General features: G+C 39.7%; 2 protein-coding genes across 6 annotated transcripts in view; both read right to left on the reverse strand.

The window, feature by feature from the left end:
- LOC104996031 (torsin-1A-interacting protein 2-like) overlaps nucleotides 1–27330 on the reverse strand; it is a 40318-nt gene that overhangs the window by 9142 nt on the left and 3846 nt on the right. The window contains exon 1 of one of the 5 annotated variants that reach the window (XM_010850160.1): nucleotides 25563–25681. The exons of 1 other annotated variant lie outside the window; for it this stretch is intronic. The gene's annotated coding sequence lies outside the window, so the exon portion shown is untranslated. Of the gene's footprint in view, nucleotides 1–12412; nucleotides 12501–25562; nucleotides 25682–27330 lie in introns of those variants that run through there. 3 more of the 5 variants (XM_010850161.1, XM_010850159.1, XM_010850158.1) reach the window with 3 other exon arrangements.
- On the reverse strand, nucleotides 10262–25681 carry LOC104996030 (torsin-1A-interacting protein 2). Its single transcript, XM_010850157.1, has 2 exons — nucleotides 25563–25681; nucleotides 10262–12874 (listed from the first exon to the last, which is right to left on the reverse strand). The coding sequence occupies exon 2, from the start codon at nucleotides 12208–12210 to the stop codon at nucleotides 11815–11817; it is 396 nt and encodes a 131-aa protein (XP_010848459.1). The 5' UTR covers nucleotides 12211–12874; nucleotides 25563–25681; the 3' UTR covers nucleotides 10262–11814.

Here is a 27330-nt window from a genome sequence, read left to right on the forward strand (position 1 = left end):
AGAAAAGTATTAAAATTTTACTGAAGAAGATAAAAAGGACCCAAGTAGAGAAATATACTGTGTGTATCGACAGTAAGATTCAAGGCCATTTAATGCTAATTGCACTCATCTCACACACTAGCAAAGTAATGCTCCAAGGCAGGCTTCAGCAGTACATGGACTGTGAACTTCCAGTTGTTCAAGCTGGATTTAGAAAAGGCAGAAGAACCAGAGATCAAATTGCCAACATCCACTGGATCATCGAAAAAGCAAGAGAGTTCCAGAAAAATATTTACTTTTGCTTTATTGACTACACCAAAGCCTTTGACTGTGTGGATCACAATAAACTGTGGAAAATTCTTCAAGAGATGGGAACACCAGACCACCTGACCTGCCTTCTGAGAAATCTGTATGCAGGTCAAGAAGCAACAGTTAGAACTGGACATGGAACAACAGACTGGGTAATCAAGATTGCCGGGAGAAATATCAATAACCTCAGATACGCAGATGACACCACCCTTATGGCAGAAAGCGAAGAAGGACTAAAGAGCCTCTTGATGAAAAGTGAAAGAGGAAGAGGAAAAAGTTGGCTTAAAACTCTACATTCAATCTGATCCCATCAGTTCATGGCAAATAGACGGGGAAACAGTAGAAACACTGGCTGACTTTATTTTGGGGGGCTCCAAAATCACTGCAGATGGTGATTGCAGCCATGAAATTAAAAGACACTTGCTCCTTGGAAGAAAAGCTATGACCAACCTAGAAAACATGTTAAAAAGCAGAGACATTACTTTACCAACAAAGGTCCGTCTAGTCAAAGCTATGTTTTTTCCAGTAGTCATGTATGGATGTGAGAGTTGGACTATAAAGGAAGCTGAGCGCTAAAGAATTGATGCTTTTGAACTGTGTTGTTGGAGAAGACTCTTGAGAATCCCTTGGACTGCAAGGAGATTCAACCAGTCAATCCTAAAGGAAATCAGTCCTGAATATTTATTGGAAGGATTGATGCTGAAGCTGAAACTCCAATACTTTGGCCCCCCGATGCAAAGAATTGACTCCCTGGAAAAGACCCTGATGCTGGGAAAGATTGAAGGTGGGAGGAGAAGGGGACGACAGAGGGTGATACGGTTGGATGGCATCACTGACGTGATCGCCATGAGTTTGAGCAAGCTCTGGGAGTTGGTGATGGACGGGGAAGCCTGGTCAGCTGCAGTTCATGGGGTCGCAAAGAGTCAGACACAACTGAGTGACTGAACTGAACACCAATTCCCTCCAAAATAATCTGTAAGTTCATTGCAATTTGAAACAAAATCTTCAGACAATTTTTGTACTGTTATATGTTTCTTATGGAATGAGTGAGCTGACTGTAAAATTCACAAAAAGCAGTAAAGAATTAAGAGTCAAGATAATTCTGAAGGAAGAAAAAAGAATTCTGAAAGAGGGAAATCTTTACCAGATATATCAAGATATTAAAAACAATAGGGTACTGGCATTAGAACAGACAAACATAACACAGAATAGACAGCCAGGAAATATGCACACACTTAAGTAAAGGAAACTGAGTGACAAAGAGAAAGAATGGATTAGCGAGTAAACAGTTTGGGGACAACTGATTTTTCAAATGGGAAAAAAACTAGATTTCTACCTCCACAAAAATCAATTGAAGATTAGAGACCTAAGGGTAAAGTGCAAAACTTTGAAATTTTCAGAAGAAAGTGGGGAATACCATTATAACCTCAAGGTTAAACGATGAGGGGAACAAATGTGATGACATTTAAAAAGTTAAATCTCTATACAAATCATCAAAATCAAGGTTAAAAGATAAATTCACTGACTAGAAAACTATCAGCAACACATATAATCATCAATGGATTAATATCTAGAATACATAAAAACTACCCCAGATCAGTTAAGAGACAAATACTGCTATTTTGTTTTTTTAAGTGGGCAAAAGAGATGAACAAGCAGTTAAATAAAAAGAGGACTTTAAAAGTCTAATGAATTGGTAAGAAATGTAGGCAAGGAAATGCAAAAATTAATGATGAGATACCATTTCACGACCACCAGATTGGAAAAAAAAAAATGTAATGCCAAGTGTTGGTGAGGATTTGGAGATACTCAGACCTGTATTGCGGAGAAGGCAATGGCACCCCACTCCAGTACTCTTGCCTGGAAAATCCCACGGACGGAGGACTCTGGTGGGCTGCCGTCTATGAGGTCACACAGAGTTGGACACGACTGAAGCGACTTAGCAGCAGCAGACCTGTACTGACAATGAGGCCCCTGTTACAACCTGGGAGGGCAATAGGGCAATGCGGAGTTGACACACACATTCTACAAATCAGCAATTCTGCTTTTAGACATGCACCTTAGAGCAACTTTTCCTAAAGTGCCCAATGGTGTTTGTGGCAGCATTGTTAAAAAAAAATGAGGAAAAACTGAGAAAATCTTAAATGTCTATAAATAAGAAACTAGATTTTTTAAATTATGGCATATTCTTTAAATGTAATATTATATACAGCAATTAACAACTTATGTATCAAAAATTCATAAATGTACAATATTAAAGCCTTTATATACAATTTAAGAAGCATAAAATACTACGTGTGTGTGGGTGTGTGTGGGTGTGTGTGGGTGTGTGTGGGTGTGTGCGCACGCACTCAGTCATGTCCAACTCTGCAACCCCAAGGACTATAGCCCACCAGGTTCCATTGTCCAAAGAATTTTCCACGCAAGAATACTGGAGTAGGTTGCCATTTCCTACTTCAGGGGATCTTCTCAGTCCAGGAATCAAACCTGAGTCTCATGTGTCTCCTGTATTGGCAGGCAGATTCTTTACCTGCGCCACCTGGGAAGCCTATAAATACTATGTTGTTGTTGCTAAGTCACTTCAGTCGTGTCTGACTCTGTGCGACCCCATAGACGGCAGCCCACCAGGCTCCCCTGTCCCTGGGATTCTCCAGGCAAGAACACTGGAGTGGGCTGCCATCTCCTTCTCCAATGCACAAAAGTGAAAAGTGAAAGTGAAGTCGCTCAGTCGTGTCCGACTCTTCACAACCCCATGGACTGCAGACTACCAGGCCCCTCCGTCCATGGGATTTTCCAGGCAAGAGTACTGGAGTGGGGTGCCATTGCCTTCTCTGATAAATACTATAGAGTAATTAAAAAATAATTAAATGGAAAAAAAATGAACCAACTACTGATACATAAGATGGATGAATCTGAAAAATGTGATGAGGGAAAAAAGCCACACACAAGATTATATGCCAAATGATCCCATTTATATAAAGTTCTAGAATGGCCAATGGTCTACAGTGATGGAAAACAGAAGTGGTTCTGAGGGTAAGGACTACTGACTTGAAAAGGGCATGAGAAAACCTTTTGGGGTAATTAAAGTGTTCTATATTTTTACTGGGGTGGTGGTTACATTTGCCATCAAGCTTAAAATCTGTGCACCTTGTTGCATGTAGGATATCTTCAATAAACTTTATTTCATGTAAACCTAACTGAATGCTTAAAAAAAAAACAAAAACAATTACTTGGAAACTAGGTTGCAGTCAGTAAGTAATCTGCAAAGGAACACCAGAGATATATCTATAATTTTACAAGTGCTCAATATATGCCTTTCTTATCACAAGGCACACATCATTTCTGTAGCCCATTTCACTCAGACCCTTTGACACACACTGCTGTTCATAGCTGAACCAGTATTCCCTCAAGGCTACAAGGAAGAAATGATGTAATCACAGAAGTTCTTGATGTATCTTCAGAAAAAATTACATGGTGGGGTATCTGGGAGACCTGGAGGCAGATTCCAGAGGCAGGTCAATTTTTTGAACTGTGTCTAATCCATACCAGGAAATGTGCGTATTAGAAACCTCTGGACTGCATAACAGAACTGAGGTAGCACCTCATTCTGATGGAAAATGGACATGTTGAAAACTTTTTGCAGCTTCAGGAAAAACCATCCATGAGCATCTCAAAATACACCACCACCCATCTTTGATGGTATCTTGAAAGGAAAAAAAATAAAACAAACTGATGAAGACCTACATGCTTCATTTAGCACAGAGGATGTTCGCTTTTAGTCAATCCCTTCTTTACAGGTTCAATTGTGAAATACTGGTTTTCAGTGCCCCATTTATAGAGGTTACAATGATTCATTTTCCCACTTAAATAAAACTTAGCCTTATCATTGGCAGGTATCTTTTCTTCCCTGTGATCCTGAAATCTGCAGCAAAACTTACTGTTTTCCTTTCACTGTCTCCATGAGGGCTCAAATCAGGTTCAAGTAATAAGGTTTTATTGTCTATGGAGAATACAACAGGGAGTAGGCTGAGGGATAGAGAAGGCAATGGCACCCCACTCCAGTACTCTTGCCTGGAAAATCCCATGGACAGAGGGGCCGGGTAGGCTGCAGTCCATGGGGTCGCTAAGAGTTGGACATGACTGAGCAACTTCACTCTCACTTTTCCCTTTCATGCATTGGAGAAGGAAATGGCAACCCACTCCAGTGTTCTTGCCTGGAGAATCCCAGGGACAGGGGAGCCTTGTGGGCTGCCGTCTATGGGGTCGCACAGAGTCGGACGCGACTGAAGCGACTTAGCCTTAACCTTGGCTGCACTGGGTCTTAGTTGCGGCATGTGAACTCTTAGTTGTGACATGCAGGATCTAGATCCCTGACCAGGGATTGAACCTGGGCTCTTTGCTTTGGAGTTCGGAGTCTTAGCCCCTGGACCACCATGGATGTCCCCTGGCTCTGTCTTTTAGGGCACACCCTTTCTGCTCCGTCTCAATGTACCAATGGTAATGCTTTGACAACCTGGCAGGTGTTGTTCACTGTTTGGTACACAGAATGATCTCTGCACTGCAGTAATAAAACCAAGTTTAGCAGCCTGGAACACACAAAATTACAAGTTGTGAGAGTGATTTTACAAACTGATGCATAACACAGTTCATATACAACTGGTACTGAGTAATAAAATGTTGAAAGTGTTCAACTTTTTTATTGCAATGTACATTGTTTAAATGTACATAAAAATTAAACACATGATCAGAAAAGATACATGTTTGCTTCTGTGGAGGAAAGGATAGAAAGAGGATGAGAATGAGTTTCAACTGTCATCTGTTAAGCACTTTTTAAAAAATGAGGTATATGTGGCAAAATGTTAGTATACTTTATCTATGAACAGAATTCCTGTGCTACACAAGGACCTTGTTGCTTATCCATTCTGTATATAATACTCTGTATCTGCTAACCCCAAACTCCCACTCCACGCCTCTCCCTACCTTCCCTCCCCCGTTGGCAACCACAAGTCCATTCTCTGTCTGTAAGTCTTTCCCTTCCATAAATTCATTAGAGTCATATTTTAGATTATACATATCATCTTCTATCCATGGACATTTACACTGTTTCTATGTCTTGGCTACTGTGGACAGTCTTGGCACTATGAACATAGAGGTATATGTATCTTTTTGTTTTTGCCATGCCAAGAACCTTGCAGGATGTTCCCCCACCGGGATTAAACCCAGGGCCTCAGTAGTGAACGCAAAGAATCCCAACCACTGACCCACCAGGGAATTCCCTCTTTCTGCATCATAGTTTTGTCTGGAGTGGGACTGTTAGGTTGTATGGTCATTCTATTTTTAGTTTTCTTGAGGAAGCTCCATACTGTTTTCTGTAGCGGCTGCACCAACTTACACTTCCAGCAACAGTGTAGGAGGGTTCCCTTTTCTCCACACCCTCTCTAGCATTTGCTATTTGTAGACCTTTTTTCTAAGAAGAGCTGCTTTTTCTCTTTTAATATTTTTATTTATTTTCAGCTGCACTGGGTCTTTGTTGCTTTGTGGGCTGGGCTTTCTATAGCTGCAGAGCGTGGGGGCTACTCTTCTTGCGATGTGTAGGCTTCTCGTTGTGGTGGCTTTCTCTTGTGGAGTACAGGCTCTAGGGTTCGCAGGCTTCAGAAGTTACAGCAAGTGGGCTCGGGAATTGTGGCTTGTGGGCTCTAGAGCTCAGGCTCAGCAGTTGTGGCACGTGGTCTTAAGTTACCCCTCAACATGTGGAATCTTCCCAGACCAGGGATCAAACCCATGTCCCCTGCACTGGCAGACAGACTCTTATTCACTGCACACCAGGAAAATTCCATTTGTACATTTTTTAATCTTGGCCATTCTGACTGGTGTAAGGTGGTACCTCATTGTATTATAGTCTTGATCTGCATTCCTGTAATTAGTGACGCTGAACATCTTTTTCATGTGCCTATTGGTCATCTATATGTCTTCTTTCAGAAATGTCTATCTAGGTCTTCTGCCCATTTTTCTTTTTCTCTTTCACAATTACAGGAGACTTGGACAATACAGAACAAAATTACAGATAGTTCCACTAAAATTAAGATTTTTATTTGGAGTTTCAATATAAAACTCTCAAAAATTATCAAAACGAATATACAGTAAAGTAGAAGCACCATGAACCAATTCAACATGATTAAGATTCATAGTGTATGATTTCAGTATCTTTAGTTCATGAAATTTTTGCAACTGTTTTATGTCCCTGTATATGTTTCAGTGTCTCCTAGTTTATAAAAACTTGAGTAGAATTTGTATCCTACTATTGTATGAAAATTGCCCATTTTTCATTTGGGTTCGTTTTTTGTTGTTGAATTGTATCAGCTGTTCGTATATTTTGGAAATTAAGACTTTGTCAGCTGCATCATTTGCAAATATTTTTTCCCAGTCTGTAGGCTGTCTTTTTGTTTACGGCTTCTTTTGCTGTGCAAAAGCTTGTAAGTTTAATTAGGTCCCATTTATTTTTGTTTTTATTTCTATTGCCTTGGGAGACAGACCTAAGAAAATATTGGTATGATTTATGTCAAATGTTTTGCGTATGTTCTCTTCTAGGAGTTTTATGGTTTCAATGTTTAAGTCTTTAGGACATTTTAATTTACTTTTCTGTATGCAATGAGAGTGTGTTTCAACTTCACAGATTTACCTGTGGCTGTCCAACTTTTCCAACATCACCTGCAGAAGAGACTGTCTTTTTCTCATTGTATATTTTTGGTCTCCTCTGTTGAAGACTGATCACAGGGGTGGGGGTTTAATTTTGGGCTCTCTATTCTGTACCACTGATCCATGTATGTCTGTTTTTGTGTTAATATCATCCCATTTTGATTGCTGTAGCTTTATAGTATTGCTTGAAGTCTGGGAGGGTTATGCCTTCTCCTTTGTTCTTTCCCCATAGGATTGCTTTGGCAATTCTGGGTCTTTTATGGTTCCATATAAAGTTTAGGATTATTTGTTCTATTTCTGTGAAAAATGTCATGGGTGATTTGATAAGGAATCACATTACATTTTGTAGACTGCTTTGCTTTGGGTAGTATGGCCATTTTAACAATATTAATTCTTCCAATCCAAGAGCACAGGACATCTTTCCTATGTTAATATATTTTAGATTTGGGTGCATAGGTGAATACTATTTTCAGCACTTTTCTATAAAATGACTGATGTTAATAAATTTTTTAAATGAGTAATAAAATGTAATGTATTAGCTTCTGTGAGGAAAAGTTAAGAATCAAAATGAAAAACCTGTAAGGGTTAACTCTGAGCCCACACACAGGGAACTTATGTTACAAAGGCACGCTTCAACAACAGTTTCCTATGCATTTTGTCACAACCAGCTGAGAGGAGACAGAACAAAGGAAAGCTACTCTCAAGAATAAAACTGGGGCTGGGAGAGCAGTAGGACCTTACCCAACCTCTATTCCATCCTGGGAACTTCAGTCTTATGATGTATGGACTTAATATTCCTTCTATTTTATAGATGAGGAAATTGAGACAAAGAAAGGCTAAGAATCTTACCCAAGAACCCACAGCTAGTAGAGACAGTTAGGATTTGAACTCAGGTGATCTGAACTCAGGTATTCTGACTGTGGGACCCTAGCTGTTAACCATGATACTAAACAACAACAAAAATAAAACCACAGAGTAAACCTACTAAGGCACTCCAAATCTAGGTGTGAATTGTGACTCTAGCACCTATGACCTGGGTAAATTTACACACATTCAACTTTTCTCTAATTGCTTTTTTTAGCATTGTGTAAAGTCTCAGGTGATAATAAATCATATAATAAGTTATATCTACCACAATTATGACTATAAATGGGCCTTAAAAAATGTGACAAGGATCTGCCTTGGGTTATTCATCCCTCTAAGCCTTTTAATCTTCATCTCAGACCATTGAATCACACAACTACAGGCTTAGCCTCAGTTACAAGATAAATCTTGTCCTTCATCAGAAAAGACCTAAGAAATTTTTGATAATTTAGCATCCAGTTCTAACAGTTGGCCTTAATCCTTATTCTAAAACTGAGACTCTATCTTATCCCTAGTTCTAACTTTTGCCTCATTCTCTTATACCTCTCCTCATCCTAAAGACTTATATGCTGATAGACATGTATCACATTTAAACCTCACAACAGTATGAAGTAGGTATTATTACACAACTTATTTCACAGATGAAACTGGACAAAAAAGGTTAAAATGCCCAAGCTCATTTAATAATGTCAGAATTAGAAGACAAACTCAGGTCAGCTGGCTGCAAGGCCATTATTTTTCCTCTGTAACAAGCAGTTTTTAAGCTGTGTTCCAAAGACTGCATTGACTCAAGGGCTGCCAGGGGAGACTCCAGAAATAGAGGGGTATGGCTCTCAACTCACTTTTACAGACACGTGTATTATGATTGCCACCTACCCTTGGATGTCATGGAATTCTTTCTTGCATGTGTGCTTGCCTGGACTATGTTCTGCTACAACTTAGAGATGAATCTTAATTCAGTCACCCACAACCCAAGATAGCCTTCTCTTTAGTACTTTCCTTAAATTTCTCCTCCTAGGTCTGCATTAAAGTAACAGAAAGTAGTTCTGGAAGTCATTTTAGAAATGGCCACCATTACATGTAAGTAATATTATCAATTCTCCCAGAGGATGGAAGTAGAGCTTAATATGGTTCACATCATCCTAAACAGTGGATCATCTGTCATAAGAATTAATTTTAGGAATACACTTATACTTTCAAATTCATTATTCATAACCATGAATGAGTATTTAAAATAGTCTGCAATGTTTTAAACCCAGTGAAGTCCTACTAAAGACCTAAGTTGAAAAGCTATGAAGTTTTCTAAATTTTCTCCCTTGCTCCATTTTATGACCTCTACCACACGATGTTATTTCTGAGAGCTGACCATATCAGGTATGTGATAATAATCATGTATGAAGGCAAAGTACCCTTCTTAATGTAATATTAAAATTAGTATTTTTGATTCCTTTCTCTTGCCCATATACTCACAAAGTTTATGACGACACCCTACAGAACTATTCAAGGGCGACAATAGAGCCCTCCCCACAAACCGTTGAGAAAAATGTGACTAAGTTATGACCTGAAATATCAGCAGAGTCCTTCAGTCTGCTATGAAACCTCTTTATATGTCACTGGTAAAGTACAATAACTACCACTATCTTACAGTATTATGAGTACTCTTGGTTCCTAGTCTTTTAAGCTAGGCAACTAAGTATGATGGATATGCTGCTATGGTATTTTTCAAGGTATGGTTCATAGAGCATCTGCATAAGAATCTTCTGAGGCACTATTTATAAAATGTAGATTCCTGGGCCCCATAAGAAACCTTGGAAATCAAAACTTCTGTAAGATCAGGAAATTTGCATTTCTGACAAGCTCACCGAGGCACTGACTTGAAACTCAACTGTGTAAATCCATTTAATGTCCTACTATTTAAGAATGAGATTGGTTAAAACAAAAACAAAAGGACCTTTCTCTATTCTCTAAGTGAAGTTGCTCAGTCGTGTCCAACTCTTTGAGACCCCATGGACTATAACCTACCAGGCTTCTCCGTCCATGGGATTTTCCAGGCAAGAATACTGGAGGGGGTTGCCACTTCCTTCTCCAGGGGATCTTCCCGACCCAGGGATCGAACCCAGGTCTCCCGCATTGCAGGCAGATTCTTTACCCTCTGAGCCACCAGGGAAGCCACTATTTAAGAATGAGATTGGTTAAAACAAAAACAAAAGGACCTTTCTCTATTCTCCTGAATTGAACATAAGTAGTGTTTTTTGGTGTGTGTCTAAAAAAGTTTAGGAGACAGTAATATTGACTATAATACCATCCTCAAAAGCAATACCTCAAAGTAAATTTTCACTTTTTAGATAAAGCTTTAGGATAGTGTAGTTCTTAACCAAGGATTAATAATCAACTAATTAGTCTTCACTCAGTATTGCAGTCCACACACAATTTATTCAGCAATAGAACAGAAGAGAACGTCAATCATGACAGACATAAGGCAGATATAGGGTAGATCTCTGGGGTACATTCTTTATACAGACTAACAAATGACTTTTAACAACATGTGGCAGGCATGATTTGTTGCATACCAACAGCCATTCATTCCTCACTTCTTCCTAGAAGAGCCCTGATTTTATTAGGGGAGACAATGTGTCCTACCCAGGCAATGTCAACTCCATTCCCCTCTGTCAGGTTTCCAGGCTCCCTTGTGAATCAAGGATGTAAGGGAAAATCCCTGATGTAATGAGATGTAAGGAAAAATCTGAGGGACTTTTGAGAGAAAGATTTTCTTCCCAAATAAAAAACAGAGACTTCAAAGGACAAAGGTTTTTGCTCCCTACTTCCAGTCTTTGAGAGAGATTGAAATGTCTGGAGCAGCAACAAGCTATATTGTACTCACTGAGAAAACCGTGAGGACAAAAAGCCAATACAATAAGGATCCCAGAGGGGAAAGACAGAAAGAACCTGGGACCTTGAGAACATCGTTGAGTTGCTACATAAGCAATGGATTATTTAGCATCTTAAGTGGAATTTTTAAATTGTTAAGTGGACTCTGAGATGTTTTCAGCTGCTTTTTCCAAGTTTCTTAACTCAAACTCTGGTTCCATGATTCTTATGAACAAGTGAAGGCCAGAATGAGGCCAATGTCAGGTAAGTCCTTCTTAGTTCCAAGAAAAATGCTTCCCCTAAACTGTTCATTATCTATATGGAGTCAAGTTTGATAACTCCTTCTGTCACTTAGCTCCTAATACAGGTACTTTTCCATTTCCAGAGGAGGACATTCTAAGTTCAGTCACCACAAAGACAGGATAGTCTTTGCTTATGTAGAGCCAAGTAACTAGATAGTGGCATTTCTGCATATTATTCTGTACCTTATATAGGTGTTGCCTGACTGAATGTGGTTTCTCTGACAGTGACCAGTTAATAATGTCAAAGCCACACTGAGGATAAACCAAATAGAGCCAATGATGAATGTTTGGTTAGATATGAATAAATCTTATATATATATATAGTTATCACTGATTAATATATAAGAGGTGGAATTTAGAACAATATAGATTCTTATTAAACGTCTAATTGTTTTACTGGAATAATCTAGAATTCAGCTACAAGGATGCTTTCCCACAAAAGTTATTACTAGAATATAATTAAAGTACACATAGTATGAGGCTTCTCCTCAGGACTACCTTGTCATAATAACATCAATGATTAGGCTGTGGAGATTTTTAGGAGGAGCAAGCTAATTCCAAAACATAGGAAATATGGATTAGTCAGGTTCCAGAGGAACAGTCTGGCTTGGACTACTAATTAAATTCATGCTGAACAAGAGATGCATAGACCCTGGAAGCAGATCCAACAATTTAAGCAGTTTCCCAAAGCAGTGACAGTCTGAATCAGATTTAAAAAGGAGTCATTTTTCCATCTTCCTTGGGCTACTAGTACAAAAATCCTCTAGAGTCTCCAAGATCTTGACTGTTTAAGAAGTTATTTGCTTTGGCCAAGTTTTTTGTTTAAGGTTTTGTCTGTCCTCGTCAGGATTAACTGTAGTGCAGGGTTAAAACCAGCAACTCTAGAATCATGTATTCTTTTTCTAACCAGTGGAGGACCCAGAAGAAATGGGTGGCAAGCTTTTTCAAAGGTCCACCTGGTAAGATTTTGAGGAGCCCACTCAAGTGGGAAAGACCAAGGAAGAACAAGGCTTCTATTAGCAGGATTATCAGGATAACACTCAGGGCAATAATCAGCTCTGTTAATACGGTCTAAGAAGACTTGGTAACATTCATTCTCAACCAGTTCAGTTTGGTACAACCAATGCCCTAGTTCTAAACTAGGGAACCACTGCTGCCCACAGTCAGGGCAATGTGAATTATCTGAGAACATTGGGACCTGGAGAGACAACACAGAAAGCAAATGTAACAGTAAGAGGCAACAATGATAATAAAGAGAGACACCCAAGTAACCAGACCTATTACAATTTTGGTTTAGCACTTTCTGAGTCCAACCACCATTACTTGGAGAGGGTAAAAGCTGGCTTGCACCTCCGTGCAATTCTTCAAGATTTCGTTGTCTATTTTTCACTCACTTGTAGCCAGTCTCCAAACTCAGGGACTGATCCAGTCTATGTTATCAGTCACTACTAGCAGCACAGATGTCACAACAGCTCCTTTAAATCTCAGCTTCTTAAGAAAAGACAGGGTTCTAGTCTAAGTTACTTTTTCTTGTGTGTTATCAGCTGGTGGTATTTGCAGAGGCACTTGGCTTACTCTGCTTTGCTGGTAAGTTATTATGTCTGTTTGGTGAAACAGAAGCTGACAGTCCAATGAGTCTTTGGTGGGTGCTGTCACTCTTGCCGCTGTAATACAAGTACCCAAGTCTTAAGGCCTTAGCACTTTATAGCGATGTAGAGGGGTCAGGAAAACTTGGCAGTGTCCTCTTGAGCGTGGATCCAATGAAGTCTTTCTTGGGAGGACCTTAATCAGGACCCAGTCACAGGGAAGTAGCTGCTGCTGAGTTGGTTGAACGGTTCTGGGAATGCTTCACATACCTGTAAATAATAAAACTTCAGACAACTCATATGGGCTTTGAGTTGCTCATAATATCATTAGAAACATGCATTTGGAAATCATTTGGGTCAGTCAAGGTGCATAAGAATTGTCTCATGGGATTCCCCATGACAACTTTACATGGGTTCAAACCAACTTATCTTTTGGGAGTTATTCTTATGCTCGACTGGGCAACAGGTAAGATTCTAGTTCATTTAAGATTTGTACTAGTCTCATTTATTTTTTAGGACTATGTATTTATTTTTCCTACTCCTTTTGCACTCTGGGAATAATACGGTCTGTATAATCATATACATGGTAAAACTTTGATACTTCTTTTATCTGTCTTCCATGAAATGGGTGCCATATATATAGTATTACCATAATGAGTGGGATGTTAACAATGGTGACAGTCTTCTAAAACAGACTTCAATGCAAGGAAAACCTTACAAAATTATTAGATAATATTCTTAACAACCAAGCATAGAACGTTGGGTGAAATTCTTTTGAAGGCTGGAAACGAAACCATAAGGGACATGCCTCACTGCCCACATCGTCTTTATAGGCTTATTATACACATTTAAGTTTAAGCCAATTAAGGCCCAGTCCCGAACTATTCTTGGGACATATATAGTAAATCAGTTGGGATTAAGAGACACTTTCACCATCTTTCACTCCTTCATGACCTTTAAATGTAACAAGTAAACAAGGTGGGGAAAAGTAGGATGTGCTGAACAGCAGATAGCCACCTACAGTGTGCCACAGATCATCAGAATATAGCCTGCCTTTCTCCGGCAATTTTTTTGTGATTGAGGCCTGATTCTGTGAGAGCACTAAGGAACACTGGGGAAGATGGGTGTCCCATTTACACAGGGTTAAAATGTATAAAGATAGAGCCTGAAAAGCAGAGGCAGTTATAGCCTTAGCTGTGATCAGCCAAAGCATTTTCCTTACAGACTATCAACAGTAGCTGTGATTCTCATTTTTAAAATGGCAACTTTAAAAGATAACTGAAGAGCCACCTCTGACAGGGCTGTAACACAGAGCGAATATTTTGGTGGGGGCTCCAGATGGGGTGAGACAGAACCAGAGTCGATACACTGATGTGTTTTATGAGGTTAGGTGACAATGTGTGAAGGCTACCAATCCAGCCTCTCAGGCAAGAGTGAACACAAAATAGGATTTCTGACCTTTGTGGTGACAACACAGGGTACAGCAGATCGCCCTGAGGGTCTGCTGTCAGGAGCCACTATAGTAGAAGTTTCACTTGCTGAATCAGGAAATCTTGGGTACATGAAAGAGATGATGAATAAAACCCACATTACTGTGGGGTTTAACACAGAAGTTAGTGGTAAAGTTATATGACTAAGTTTGATGTTGAAAAGATATAGAATTTTGGAATTTTTAGAGTAAAAAGGGGAAACTCAATTAAAACCACAAGATACCATATTTCATTTCCACCAGACTGGCAAAAATTAACAAGTTTGACAATGTGGGCTCTATACACCCTAGGCAAGACCTCCCCTCCACCATGACTCCACATCTCTCTATAGCAGAGTCAAGAAGTCCTAAAGCTCCAAATGCTCAGAATAAATCCACCCTTCTCCCAACCTTCGTTTGTCCAACTTCAAGAGTTAAGAAAGCACTAGAGCTCCAAGTGCTTATATGTTAAGCGCTTAACTTCTATGCAGAGTACATGATGAGAAACGCTGGGCTGGATGAAGCACAAGCTGGAATCAAGACTGCTAGGAGAATATCAATAAACTCAGATATGCAGATGACACCACCCCTAGGGCAGAAAGCGAAGAAGAACTAAAGAGCCTCTTGATGAAAGTAAAAGAGGAGAGTGAAAAAGTTGGCTTAAAACTCAACATTCAGAAAACTACTAAGATCATGGCATCTGGTCCCATCACTTCATGGCAAATAGATGGGGAAACAATGAAAACAGTGAGACACTTTATTTTTGGGGGCTTCAAAATCACTGCAGATGGTGAACGAAGCCATGAAATTAAAAGACGCTTACTCCTTGAAAGAAAAGTTATGACTAACCTAGACAGCATATTAAAAAGCAGTGCCATTACTTTACCAACAAAGGTCCGTCTAGTCAAAGCTATGGTTTTTCCGGTAGTCACGTATGGATGTGAGAGTTGATTATAAAGAAAGCTGAGTGCCAAAGAATTGATACTTTTGAACTGTGGTATTGGAGAAGACTCTTGAGAGTCCCTTGGACTGCAAGGAGATCAAACCAGTCAATCCTAAAGGAAATCAGTCCTTAATATTCATTGGAAGGACTGATGCCGAAGCTAAAACTCCAACAGTTTGGCCACCTGATGTGAAGAGCTGACTCACTGGAAAAGACCCCGATGCTGGGAAAGATTGAAGGCGGGAGGAGAAGGGGATGACAGAGGATGAGATGGTTGGATGGTATCACTGACTCAATGGACATGAGTTTGAGTAAACTCTGGGAGTTGGTGATGGGCAGGGAGGCCTGGCGTGCTGCAGTCCATGGGCTCGCAAAGAGTCAGACACGACTGAGCAACTGAACTGAACTGAGAGCTCCAAGTATTCCTAAACCAAGAGAACTCTAGTGTTCCATGTGTTCCAGACAAAACCGACCCTCCCTTGGTCCTCAAGCCTCTACAGGTAAGCAGGGAGTTAAAAGGGGGCTCCAAAGCACTAAATGCTCAGAACAAGATCACGTACTACCAGCCTCCTAACTCATTCCCAGCCTTATCACCGGAAGAGTAAAGAGGCCTTCCCCAAAATACTCCTGGCAAGATTCTCAAACCTTCCCGCTTCTCGCCCCCACAACTTCACTACCATTATCTGCTTGAAAATATGAGGACCACCTAATCCCATCAAACCTGTACCTCTGTTTATGTCAATCACCACATGGAGCCCAAAGCTTCCTGATTATACTTCATCCCCTTAGTCTCTAATCTCCTATGGCTCTGAGCACAGTGAGACAATATTCCCTCTCCTTCTTTACTATTCCTCCCCATAAAACATGTACCATTTTGATATATTAAATATATATCAGAGAACATAGAGTAACTAGAATTCTTATACCCGAATGACAGGAACATAAATTAGTATAACCATTTTGGGCAGTATCTAATAAAGCTGAGAATGTGCGTTTCCTATAACTCAGTAACTCCACTCTTAGGTAACTACCCTAGAGAAAATTACATGTTTATTTAAAAACATGAATTAAAATATTCATGGTAGTTCTCTGTATAATAGCAAAACAACAGCTAAAATGTCCACAAACAGTAGAATGGCTAAAAAACCCTGACATTCTTATAAAAAGCATACACTCACTCTCTCTTATGTAATAGTTTCCATTTACATAGTTTCAATATATTGCTTAGGAATAAATATGCAATAAAGCTAAAAAAGAAAAGATAAGCACAAGGACAATTACTACCTTTGATAGGAGAGGGAAGAAGATGGGGTCAGGAAAGGCATGCAGAGTATTTCAAAGATAATTATAAACATTTTTTCTTTGAATGGTTGGAGGTACATGAATGGTCACAGTATCACAAATCCTAACAATTTACATAACCTCTATTTGGTATTTTATTTTTTTTCTATTTCTATCTTCATTTTTGTATTTTAAATAATTTTTACTAGAGTACAGTTGATTTACAAGGTTAAGTTTCTGCCGTACGCAAAGTGAATCAGTTATACTTAAATATATATCCACTCTTTAGAGCAGAGCAAAAATAGGAGTGGGCTAGAACAACAGATTAATAGGCAAAACCAAACTTTCACACTGTGGACAAGATCAGCAGCAATTATTCTGTTCAGAGGCAAGGTGGGTGACTGAGGAAGAGGAACCCTATAGAAAGACACAGAGCTGTGTCTGCAAGCAACTATCTCTTTCTAAAAACAAGGTAAAAGAAAATATAATATTGTAAATCAACTATTTGTTGTTGTTCAGTCACTCAGTCATGTCTGACTCTTTGCGACCCCACAGACTATAGCCCGCCAGGCTCCTCTGTCCATGAGATTCTCCAAGAAAGAATACTGGAGTGGGTTGCCATGCTCTCCTCCTGGGGATCTCCCCAATCCAGGGATCTAAGCCAGGTCTCCTGCATTGCAGGTGGATTCTTTATTGTCTGAGTAACCAGGGAAGCCCAAGAATATTAGGAGTGGGTAGCCTATCCCGTCTCCAGAGGATCCTCCCGACCCAGGAATCAACAGGGTCTCCTGCATTGAAGGCGGATTCTTTACCAGCTGAGCTACTTGGGAAGCCCTACCTAATGTTAATTAATGGAATTAATTTCTCCATTAGCTACATAATGGAAAGCAAAGTTTATCTTGGCATATTCTATGAAGGCACGCATCTCTTTGCAGCACTTTGTTTTTTCATATGGTGCCTTTGTGTGTATTAGAAAAGAAGCACTCTCCTTCCAGGCAAGATGAAGCCCAAAGAACCTCGACTGGCCTCACCTGGCCAAGCATTCAACAGTAATCCTCCATCTGTGAAATAATTTTTTTTTCCTGGCCACACAGCACGGCAAGTAGGGATCTTAGTTCTGCACCAAGGAAGCGCCCCCTGCAGTGGAAGCAGGGATCCTCCGCATCCTAAGATTCAAACAACCACAGACTATGCAGTACCATACTATTTATCGTTGAAAAAATCTGCATGTAAGTTGACCCACACAATTCAAACTGGGTTGTTCAAAAGTCAACTGTACACACATTTTGATTCCCAAAGGAACCTGAAATGGTTCAGAACCATTGAGCAGGAATGGCTCCTAATCATTTCAATATCAAAGGCAATTTTTATTCGTAGGCTCCCCCCTCAGATCTCACTTTGGAAGGATGCCAGAACTACCACCATTCTTGTAATGATGTCATTTTCACATTTTATTAATTAGATATGTAACTCTGCCAGTCAGAACTTCTAATAAAACAAGTAAAAAACCAGTGTTAATAGCCCTGGTTTAGAAATTTTCAATACTTTAAATCAGAGATAATATTCAAAGCACCTGTAACAAAGTTGGAAAGACTGAGACATTCTGGATTTGTTTCCTTTCTCAACACCACTAGCTTAAGTCAGAAGTGGTTGATTTGAGGTGAATATATGATAACCATTTTCACATGCATGCACAGTCACTTGTGACCCTTTGTGATCCCTATGGACTATAGCCCACCAGGCTTCTCTGTCCATGGAATTCTCCAGGCAAGAATACTGAAGTGGGTTGCCATTTCCTACTCTAGGGGATCTTTCAGACCCAGAGATCAAACCCACATCTTTACCACTGTGCATCATTAGGCTTGTAGAAATGCTGAAAGTACCCAGGGAACAACCGGTACTCGACTGATTATTGTATTAAGTTACTGAGGAAACCACCATGTACTAGGCACAATGCTAAATATTATAAATACAAAGAGGAAAAAACCTTACAGAACTTCTAGATGTCCAGGGAATCCAGAGTGGAATCAATGCTTTAGGTAAAGGTCTTATAAGGGCTTTTGAAAGTTAAGTCGCTCAGTCATGTCTGACTCTTTGCGACCCCACGGACTGTAGCCTATCAGGATCCTCCGTCCATGGGATTTTCAAGGCAAAAGTACTGGAGGGATTGCCATTTCCTACTTCAGGGGTTCTTCCTGACCCAGGGATTGAACCCAGGTCTCCTGCATTGTAGGCAGATGCTTTTACTGTCTGAGCCACCAGGGTGGGTTTTAAGGGCTTTTAGATGGATATAAAAAGATTACCTATAGAAATCACAGAAAATTATGGAAGGCCCACAGAAGTTGGAATGTTTTTATTTTCAAGAACCTTCCAGCCAACAATAGTGAGCAAAAAACAAAGTTTAAAAGGCTTCTTTACCACATAAACTCTATACAGTCATGCTATATAAGTGGGGGGATTCAATCCAGGATCACCCAGAGATACCAAAATACACGGAGGGATGAACACTCCAGTCCCTTATATAAAACGGCATAGGATTTCATATAACTTATGCACATCTCAAGATTACTTATAATACCTTATACAAAGTAAATTCTAAGTAAATAGCTGCCAGAGCACAGCAAGTTCAAGTTTTGCTTTTTGGAACTTTCTGGAATTTTTTTTCACAAATATTTTCTATTCATGGTTGGTTGAATCCACAGACATGGGACTTGTAGATACAGAAGACCAACACTACAAAAGAAAAACACAAATCAGATTTTTTTTTTTTTTTTTTTTTACTGTACTGTGAGGCTTAGTTCCCCAACCAGAAACAACCTGGGCCATGGCAGTGAATGTGCCCAGTTCTAACCCTGGACTACCAGGGATCTCCCTAAGTCAAAATTTTTGTGTGTGAGATGTTTTCTGCAGCTTTATTAGAGGAAAATTTAGAAAACAGCACTTTAACATCAAAATAGAAAATGCAGTTCTATTTAAACCAGTGAAATTTACATCTACTAAAAAATGGCAGCTCAATATATATTAAATAATCATCTCTAAATATTGTGAGTCTATATCAAGAATCACTATTTCCTGAATGCATGTTAGTTAGACAGCTTAAATCTGCCTTTGATAGACAAAAACCACCTTATTCTTTTTAGGCTGCATAATATGTTTCAGATTGAGTAGAGTTGGGGCGACTTCTCCAGGCAAATATATCAGTTCAGCCAAGTCCTCATATAATACATAAAACTAAAAGACAGACACAGAAAAAAATACAAATGCTCTAAATTTTCTTGAGTCTCCATTTTAAATATTTTCTTACATGGAATATTTTATTCTAAAGTTAATCAATAATCAAAACTATTTTTTGTATGAGACAGCTTCTCTACAAGTCTCAAGCGTGTGTGCTCTGTCATGTCTGACTCTTTGTGACTCCATGGGCTATAGCCCATGAGGCTCCTTTATCCATGGAATTAACTGGCAAGAACAGTGGCGTGGGTTGCCATTTCCTACTCCAGGGTATCTTCCCCTATAAGTCTCACATATAAAGTGAAATCTCAAAAGCTTCTTATTTCATTAAACAGTTCTAAATTTAGATGTTGAGAGTTAAGAAGTAAGGCTTCCCAGGTAAAGTGGTAAAGAATCTGCCTGCCAATGCAGGAGATGCAAGAGGTGCCTCAATCCCAGGGTTGGGAAGATCCCTTGGAGGAAGAAATGCAACCCGCTCCAGTATTCTTGCCTGAAAAATTCCATGGACAGAGGAGCCTGGTGGGCTACATTTCAAGGGGTCCCAAAGAGTCGAATACGACTGAGCAACTGAGCACACACAGCACAGATTAAAAAGTATGAAAAAAAAGAATTCCTCTTCTTTTTAAATTCACATAATCTAAAATAATTCTTTGCTTAAAATATATTATGAAAATACATGCTCCTGAAAGAAGTTTTCAGTCTGTTGTGTGAGGAATTACCTTTAATTTGGCAAAGTCTTGAGATCAGAGAGAAGGCACACTCCGGCACTATTTGGCACACACACTATTCCTCTTCGAAAGAAGATAAGCTGAACAAAAAATATCCTGAGTTGCACAGGAATTGATACAAAGAGAATTCCCCTGGTGGTCCAGAGGTTAGGACTCTGAGTTCTTAATGCCGAGGACCAGGGTTCAATCCCTGGTTGGGGAACTAAGATCCCACAAGCCTCGAGAGGTACAGTCCAAAAAAAAAAGTGAAGAACTGACAAACTTAACAGGTGTGTTTGTGCATTCCTGGCATTCCACAAAGGGGAACAACTGGTTTAGACACTTACTGGTGCATTTCAATCTACTTTGCCCTAATGGACACAAGTCCATGGTTCAAATTCTGTCTACAGTTTCAATTTAACACACTGGGAGCCAAACTTTTAAAAGTTAATTCGTAGTTTTCAATAGTGAGACCTAGTAGTGCTAAGGTTACGTATTTCTGAATTTGTACCAGCAATTTGGGCTTCCCTGGTGGACCAGTGATGAAGAATCCACCTGCCAATGCGGGAGACTCAGGTTGGATCCCTGGGTCAGGAAGATCCCCTAGAGAAGGAAAAGGCAACCCACTCCAGTATTCTTGCCTGGAGAATTCCATGGACAGAGGAACCTGGCAAGCTCGTCCATGGAATCCCAAAAGAGTTGGACTAACTGAACACCAACCAACACCACGCATGTCTGTGTTGAAAACTAAGTACCTAACTAAGTCTTGCCCACTCCTCTGTACCATATCCACTGTCATAATAAGTTAGGATTACTATGATCACAAATTAAAGTTATTTCCCAGTGTTTTCCCTAGGTAGTACTTATCCGATATTTTTAAAAGGCAAGTTGAGAAAGTACTAAACACTAAAAATAAAAAGCAATCCACTTACTTCCCTAGGGAACTGTTTCTTTTCAAGGGCCTGGAGCAGTTCAGATATATACCTTCCTTGAGTACAGAAGTCTTCTTTTCCTTCTTACCCTTCGTTCTGCTCCCTCCCAACTCCTCTGATTTGTATCTCAGGTTTAGGATGACTTATGTAGAGGCAAAAAGCAAAGGTTCAGAGAGTTTGCTATGATTCCAACAGTGGGCAGCACAACTGATTCCCAGTGTCAGTTCAACTCCACTGATCATCTTTAGTATCTACATGAAGCCAGCACGTTTTTATTAAACATTTTATTTTGAGCTAATTTTGTATCTATTATAAAACCAAGACATTAACATGAAGTCAATTAACTACAGACTGTTAGAATTCTGCCAGTTTCTCCACTAATGTTCCTTTTCTGTTCAATGGTTCAATCTGGGATCCCTCATTGCATTTAGTTGTTTATTCTCCTGAGTCTCCAATCTGTGACAGTTTCTGTCATTATCTTTTGTGACTTTTCCTGGTCTTTGCAACCTTGATATTTATGAAAAATATCAGTTGGTTATTTTGTAGAATGTCCCTCAATTTGTGTTTATAATGTTTTCCCATGAGTAGAAAAGAAGGCACTGGCACCCCACTCCAGTACTCTTGCCTGGAAAACCCTATGGACCGAGGAGCCTGGTAGGTTGCAGTCCATGGGGTCGCTAAGAATCGGACACGACTGAGTGACTTCACTTCCACTTTTCACTTTCATGCATTGGAGAAGGAAATGGCAACCCACCCCAGTGTTCTTGCCTGGAGGATCCCAGGGATGGGAGCCTGGTAGGCTGCTGTCTATGGAGTTGCACAGAGTCAGACACGACTCAAGCGACTGAGTAGCAGCAGCAGCATGAGTAGAAAGATAAAGAGGTTATGCATTTTGGGCAAGAATAATACCAAAGAAATGATGTACTTCTAAGTGCATCACATCACTGGGTTCATGATATCCATAAGCCTTATTTCTGTGGAGATTTTAACCTTGGTCAGTTGGTTATCATGGTATCGCCACTGTCAAGTTACTAATAATTATCTTGGGGAGACACTCTGAGACTGCGCAAATAGCCTGTATTTCCTCAAACTTTCACCTACCAGCATTACAGGCACATTTTGTTTGCAATAATTACTATGCTGCTGTTTTGCGTAATAGTGATTTTCTATTTCCTTCTTGCCATGTTTGTTTATTGGAATTCTTCTATAAGAAAGAGCTGTCCCTTCTTGAATCCTATTTATGTACTCCGCTATGTCAGTATGGACTTGTGGCCACTTATTCTATGAGTTAAAATCCAGTACTACCATTATGCATTCTATTACGCAAGTTGTTCCAACTTTGGCAATCAGGAGCTCCTTCAAGTCACTCTTGTGTCTTTTCAACGAGCTCCCAAACCATTTTGAGCATCTCCTTAATTTCCAGCACCACAAAATGTTTCAGGCTCCTCTTATATTTTCCCTGCCCATGCCCTAGATTCAAGAGCTTCCCTCCCCCCAAAAAAAGTTCTGGTTCCTTTTATTAGAGGATAGTGTTTTAAAACAGGAGCTGGGTGCTCAATGCTACTGAGGTTTCACTATCAGGCCAACAATTTGGACAACCACCACTAATACTTGTTTCCTTACTGAACTCATTAGCTGGAAATCATTAGCATCACCTGGGCATTTATTAGAAATGTAAACTCTTGGGCCCCACCCTAGACTGATTAGACCAGAAACTTTGAGGATGTACAGGAATCTGTGTTAAGAGGCTCACCAGATGAGTCTGATGCTCCTTATAAAGTTTAAAAAACACTTATAAACACTGTTTTAGTGAAGAAAAGGTAGCTCTCTTTCACTAGAAACCCTGTATTTACTTTATGATGTTTATCTCTAATAAAAAAAAAGGGAAATTTTAGTCTTAATAACTTGTCTGGTATATAAATCATATTTTTTACTACCACAACTATTAAAACTATAGGTGAATGCCTCAACTGTGAAGACACTAAACACCTCCCTACTCCTGTTTTTTTTTTTTACATGTGGTGGTCATGGTTGTTGTAAGGTACAAATACTGTTTGTTGTTTTTATACAAAGAAGTTGTAAGTCAGCCTCCAGGATCATCTCCTGCATACACATACAACTTGACATCCATATAGTGAATCTATAAATAGGAAAGACTGGCAGCACAGTCCCCTAAAGTCAGACTGCCTAGGCCTGAATGACTACTCCAGCACCTGACTTGGTGAACTCTTCCGTTTCTCTGATTTTCTTAATAACCACAAAATAGAATAACACTACCTACATGAAAGAAGCATTATGAGTGTTAAAGAGACAATGTGCAGTCCTTACCACAAAATAAGTCTCAGAAAATGTTTATTATTAGTCTAACTAAGTGAAAGTGCAACTAGACAGTTACTTTTCGGACTGAAGAAAACAAGTGGAAACTGTGCTAAAGGAAAGTTCTGCTCTTTCATCACTAGTAGATCAGAGAGGCAGAACCAGAAAGCTCTATTTGTATAATTAAGACAAAACCTTCAGAAGTTTACAAACTAATGTCTTAAACTTGCCTATCTGCAAAAATGTTATTTACATTATGTATATCCATGAACGGATGCTAAAGAAGAGTATATAAAAATTTAAAATTTTTGATTTGTTGAGGTAGTGGAATTACAGGTAAAGTTTCCTCCACTCTATTTTGATTATCAGAACCATATGCCACTTATTTTAATATTAGTAAAGAGAAAATTAGCCCAATTGGCAATAACTGTTTCCACTTAGGTTCTTAAACTATCCCATTTAATGTTCCAAACAACTCTAAATCTCTGCTTTCATGGACTCAGAGTGATAAAGTAACCTGCCCAAGTTACAAAGTGACAGGACAGGAATTTAAATTCAGCTGTGACTCCAAAGTCCATGCTCATAACCAATGTGGGAGCCATCTTTCTTTACTCACAAGTGCTTAATTTGCTGTCCAAAACCTATGATAAAGTATAATCAGTGTACTGAATTATCTCTTGCTGGGCACAATAGTCATAAAATATTGACTAGCAATGAAATTTTAACACAATTAAATTTCTAAATGCAAAATGAGAAACAGCATAAAGCATACCAAGCTTCTCTGAGCAAACTTTCCTTCAGGAAATTCAAGTTTCACTTCAGAGGAATGTGGATTATCATTCAGCTTTCAAAACTACTTCCACGGCAAAGATAGATTACATACAAGGCACTGTATATTATTAAAATACCCAATAACCCCCAAATAATTAGATAAATTCTTGTTACTTTATTTGTGAATTACAGACGCTCTCAGGCTAGTATTATCTCTACATAAGTTAAAAAAAAACAAGTGAAATACTGCTTAAATGAGTCACTTATGGTTACGTGATAAACCAGAAGCAAAACTGGTAATCAAGTTCTGGACTCTGCGTTCAGTATAAAAAATATTGCTGAGGAGAGGCTTTCAAAGTTTTCAAAGCAAAAGCCAGTTTTCCAAACTATTCTAATCCACATAAAAGATTCCAGGAACATTTTCAGTTCCTCTACCATTAAGTTCCTTTTAAAATTATTTTCCACTGGCCAGTTACATACTAATCCTGTGCTTGAAAAACAAAACTGAACTGATAGATATGGAGAACAGTCACAGCCCTAACTCTCAACAAACAGACACAATGAAGGAATCTCTTATAGAGATCCAAAATAAAAAGTTTTAGAGAGAGGTAAAATTGAAATAAAAACAGTGTATTGAATCAGATTAAGATAACTGATCTTTGTATCTTGTGTATAAAATCTTTCAATTAAGCACTACTGATTAAGCACTACATTTTTTTTTGAAGGAACGAAAAGGGGATAAACTTTCTCACCGGGTATGAAATACAATTGGGAATACATATATAATAATATAATGAATTGGTAATTGCAGGGTCTCATTAAAACTTCAAACTTCGCTCTTTTTAGCACCATTAAGGCTGATTTTCTTAGTAACCACAAAATAGAATAACACTACCTACATGAAAGAAGCATTATGAGTGTTAAAGAGTGAGGAGTTGGGGAGTGAGGGCGGCCGGGGCACTATCTTACAAGGATGAAGACGACGAATGATGGAATCCAGTCAAACACGGAGGTAAGAGAGTAACCAACACCTGCACTGGTAGATTTCCCGTTTACATTTGAACCTTAGAGGAATTCTACTTCTCGTCTCAAGGTCCAAACCAAACATTTAGTCTCACCTTCCTGTGTTTAATGTTTACGCGATTCTCTTTTTCACTCCAAAACAAAAATATACCTCCAACCTGCTCCGTTTAAGGTTTTTGCGGTAAGGAGGTGGGGGTGGGGAGGGATCTTTTCTGAAAGATATTTAAAAAGAAGGTATCAGATCAAATATTAAAACATGGGAAAGTTGTACACACATTTTACTTACAATGTCTAGCGAGGTTTTAAACCGTCGACTGTCAACGTCAGGAGAGCCTTTCGAGCGTTCTTTCTGCTTCACGATGCGGGGCTGCACCCCTCGGACGCCGCCGAACTGAACGTCGCCCCGTCCCTGCCCACGTGATGGCGACCTCCGCGGGGAGGGTAGGCGCCCGCGGAATGCTGGGACTGGTAGGCGCCGGCCCCTCCTCCTCCTCCCCCAGGCGTCACCCCCGGCTCCACTCCCCCGGCCAGCCGGCGGCGGGGCGGGAAGCTGGAGGCGTGGGGAGTGCAGGGACAGAACCGCAAAGCCTCCCAGCGTTCTCGCAGTCGCGCTGCTCTCTGACCCGAAGGCAGACATCTCTGCAACATATTGGAGGGCCCTGGAGTTGGTGAATGGCCAGAGAAGCCTGGCGCAGCCCTTGGGGCCGCAAAGAGTCGGACACGACTGAGCGACGGAACTGAACTGAACTGAGCCCTTAAAAAGACCTAAAGCTCACAGGCTTGAGGAACCAATGGAACTTACGCAGTGAGCGGCACTAGCCAACGATAATGGCAAGCACCAGTCAGGCATGATTTGGAAACCGACTGCCACCTTTATGAGGTGCGTGCCCCCATGTTAAATGCGGACAACGCTACATACATACCTCATAAGGTGGTTGTGAGTAAATGAGATAATGAACAAAAGTGTCGGCTAAATGGATAAAAGATCTGTTTTCTTGATCTATTAATTTCATAAAAATGAAAATTGAGAGATGGAAAGCAGTTTACCCAAGAACACATAATTGGTTAAGGGCAACTGTCAAGTCAGTCTAAAAGTCCTGTTCCTGAACTAGGCCATTCAAGACAACAGAGAAGAAATCTGCTCATATAAATCTCACTTCCCCTTTCCTAATTTTTTCCTATAAAACTCCTGACCAACGTACTATTTTACTTACATTGATTTTTATCTGACTCCCATAGAATATACAATCCTAGAAAGAAAAGAGGGTTGTCTTTGGTCTAGTCTTCTCTGCTATATCCCCAGCACCTAGAATAGAGTTTACCTAGTACACAGCACCGGAGAAGGCAATGGCACCCCACTCCAGTACTCTTGCCCGGAAAATCCCATGGACGGAGGAGCCTGGTGGGCTGCAGTCCATGGGGTCTCGAAGAGTCGCACGCGACACTGAGCGACTTCCCTTTCACTTTTCACTTTCATGCACTGGAGAAGGAAATGGCAACCCACTCCAGTGTTCTTGCCTGGAGAATCCCAGGGACAGGGGAGCCTGGTGGGCTGCCGTCTATCGGGTCACACAAAGTCGGACACGACTGAAGTGACTTAGCAGCAGTAGCGACAGCAGTACATAGCACAAGCTCAAAATTTTATTGGGTTAATGATTCTTCATGTAAATAACTTATTTTTTTGGTGTCTTCAATCATCCTTTTTTGGCAGAACTTGCAGGATTTGGGAACATTTTTAGATGTTTAATTGCAATTTCGAATTTAACAAAGAATAAGTGGAAGGCCATTTATTGTTGTCACTTCATTTCCAGCAAGACATTTTCATTTATATTGTCTTCAAAATATTTTTTCTATTACTTGTGAGAATGGGGAATAAATGCAGCTGGCTATTATGTCTTTACTTCCTCTTATTTAATATTTTAATCTTTTTATTAAAAATAATGTTACCTTTTTCTACTAAGATATAACCCCACAGTTATTCTTCTGACCAAAACTGTGAACACTATGTACAATGAATTGATAAATGCTTTCTCACTACATAACAGGATTTCTGC

This window comes from Bison bison, unplaced genomic scaffold (assembly GCF_000754665.1).
Source record: "Bison bison bison isolate TAMUID 2011002044 unplaced genomic scaffold, Bison_UMD1.0 scf7180017864289, whole genome shotgun sequence".
Taxonomy (NCBI): Eukaryota; Metazoa; Chordata; class Mammalia; order Artiodactyla; family Bovidae; genus Bison; species Bison bison.

What these genes read in the sequence shown, in the direction of transcription:
- LOC104996030 (XM_010850157.1), bottom strand. Translation starts at nt 12,210, where the DNA reads ATGTTCTCAGATAATTCACATTGCCCTGACTGTGGGCAGCAGTGGTTC.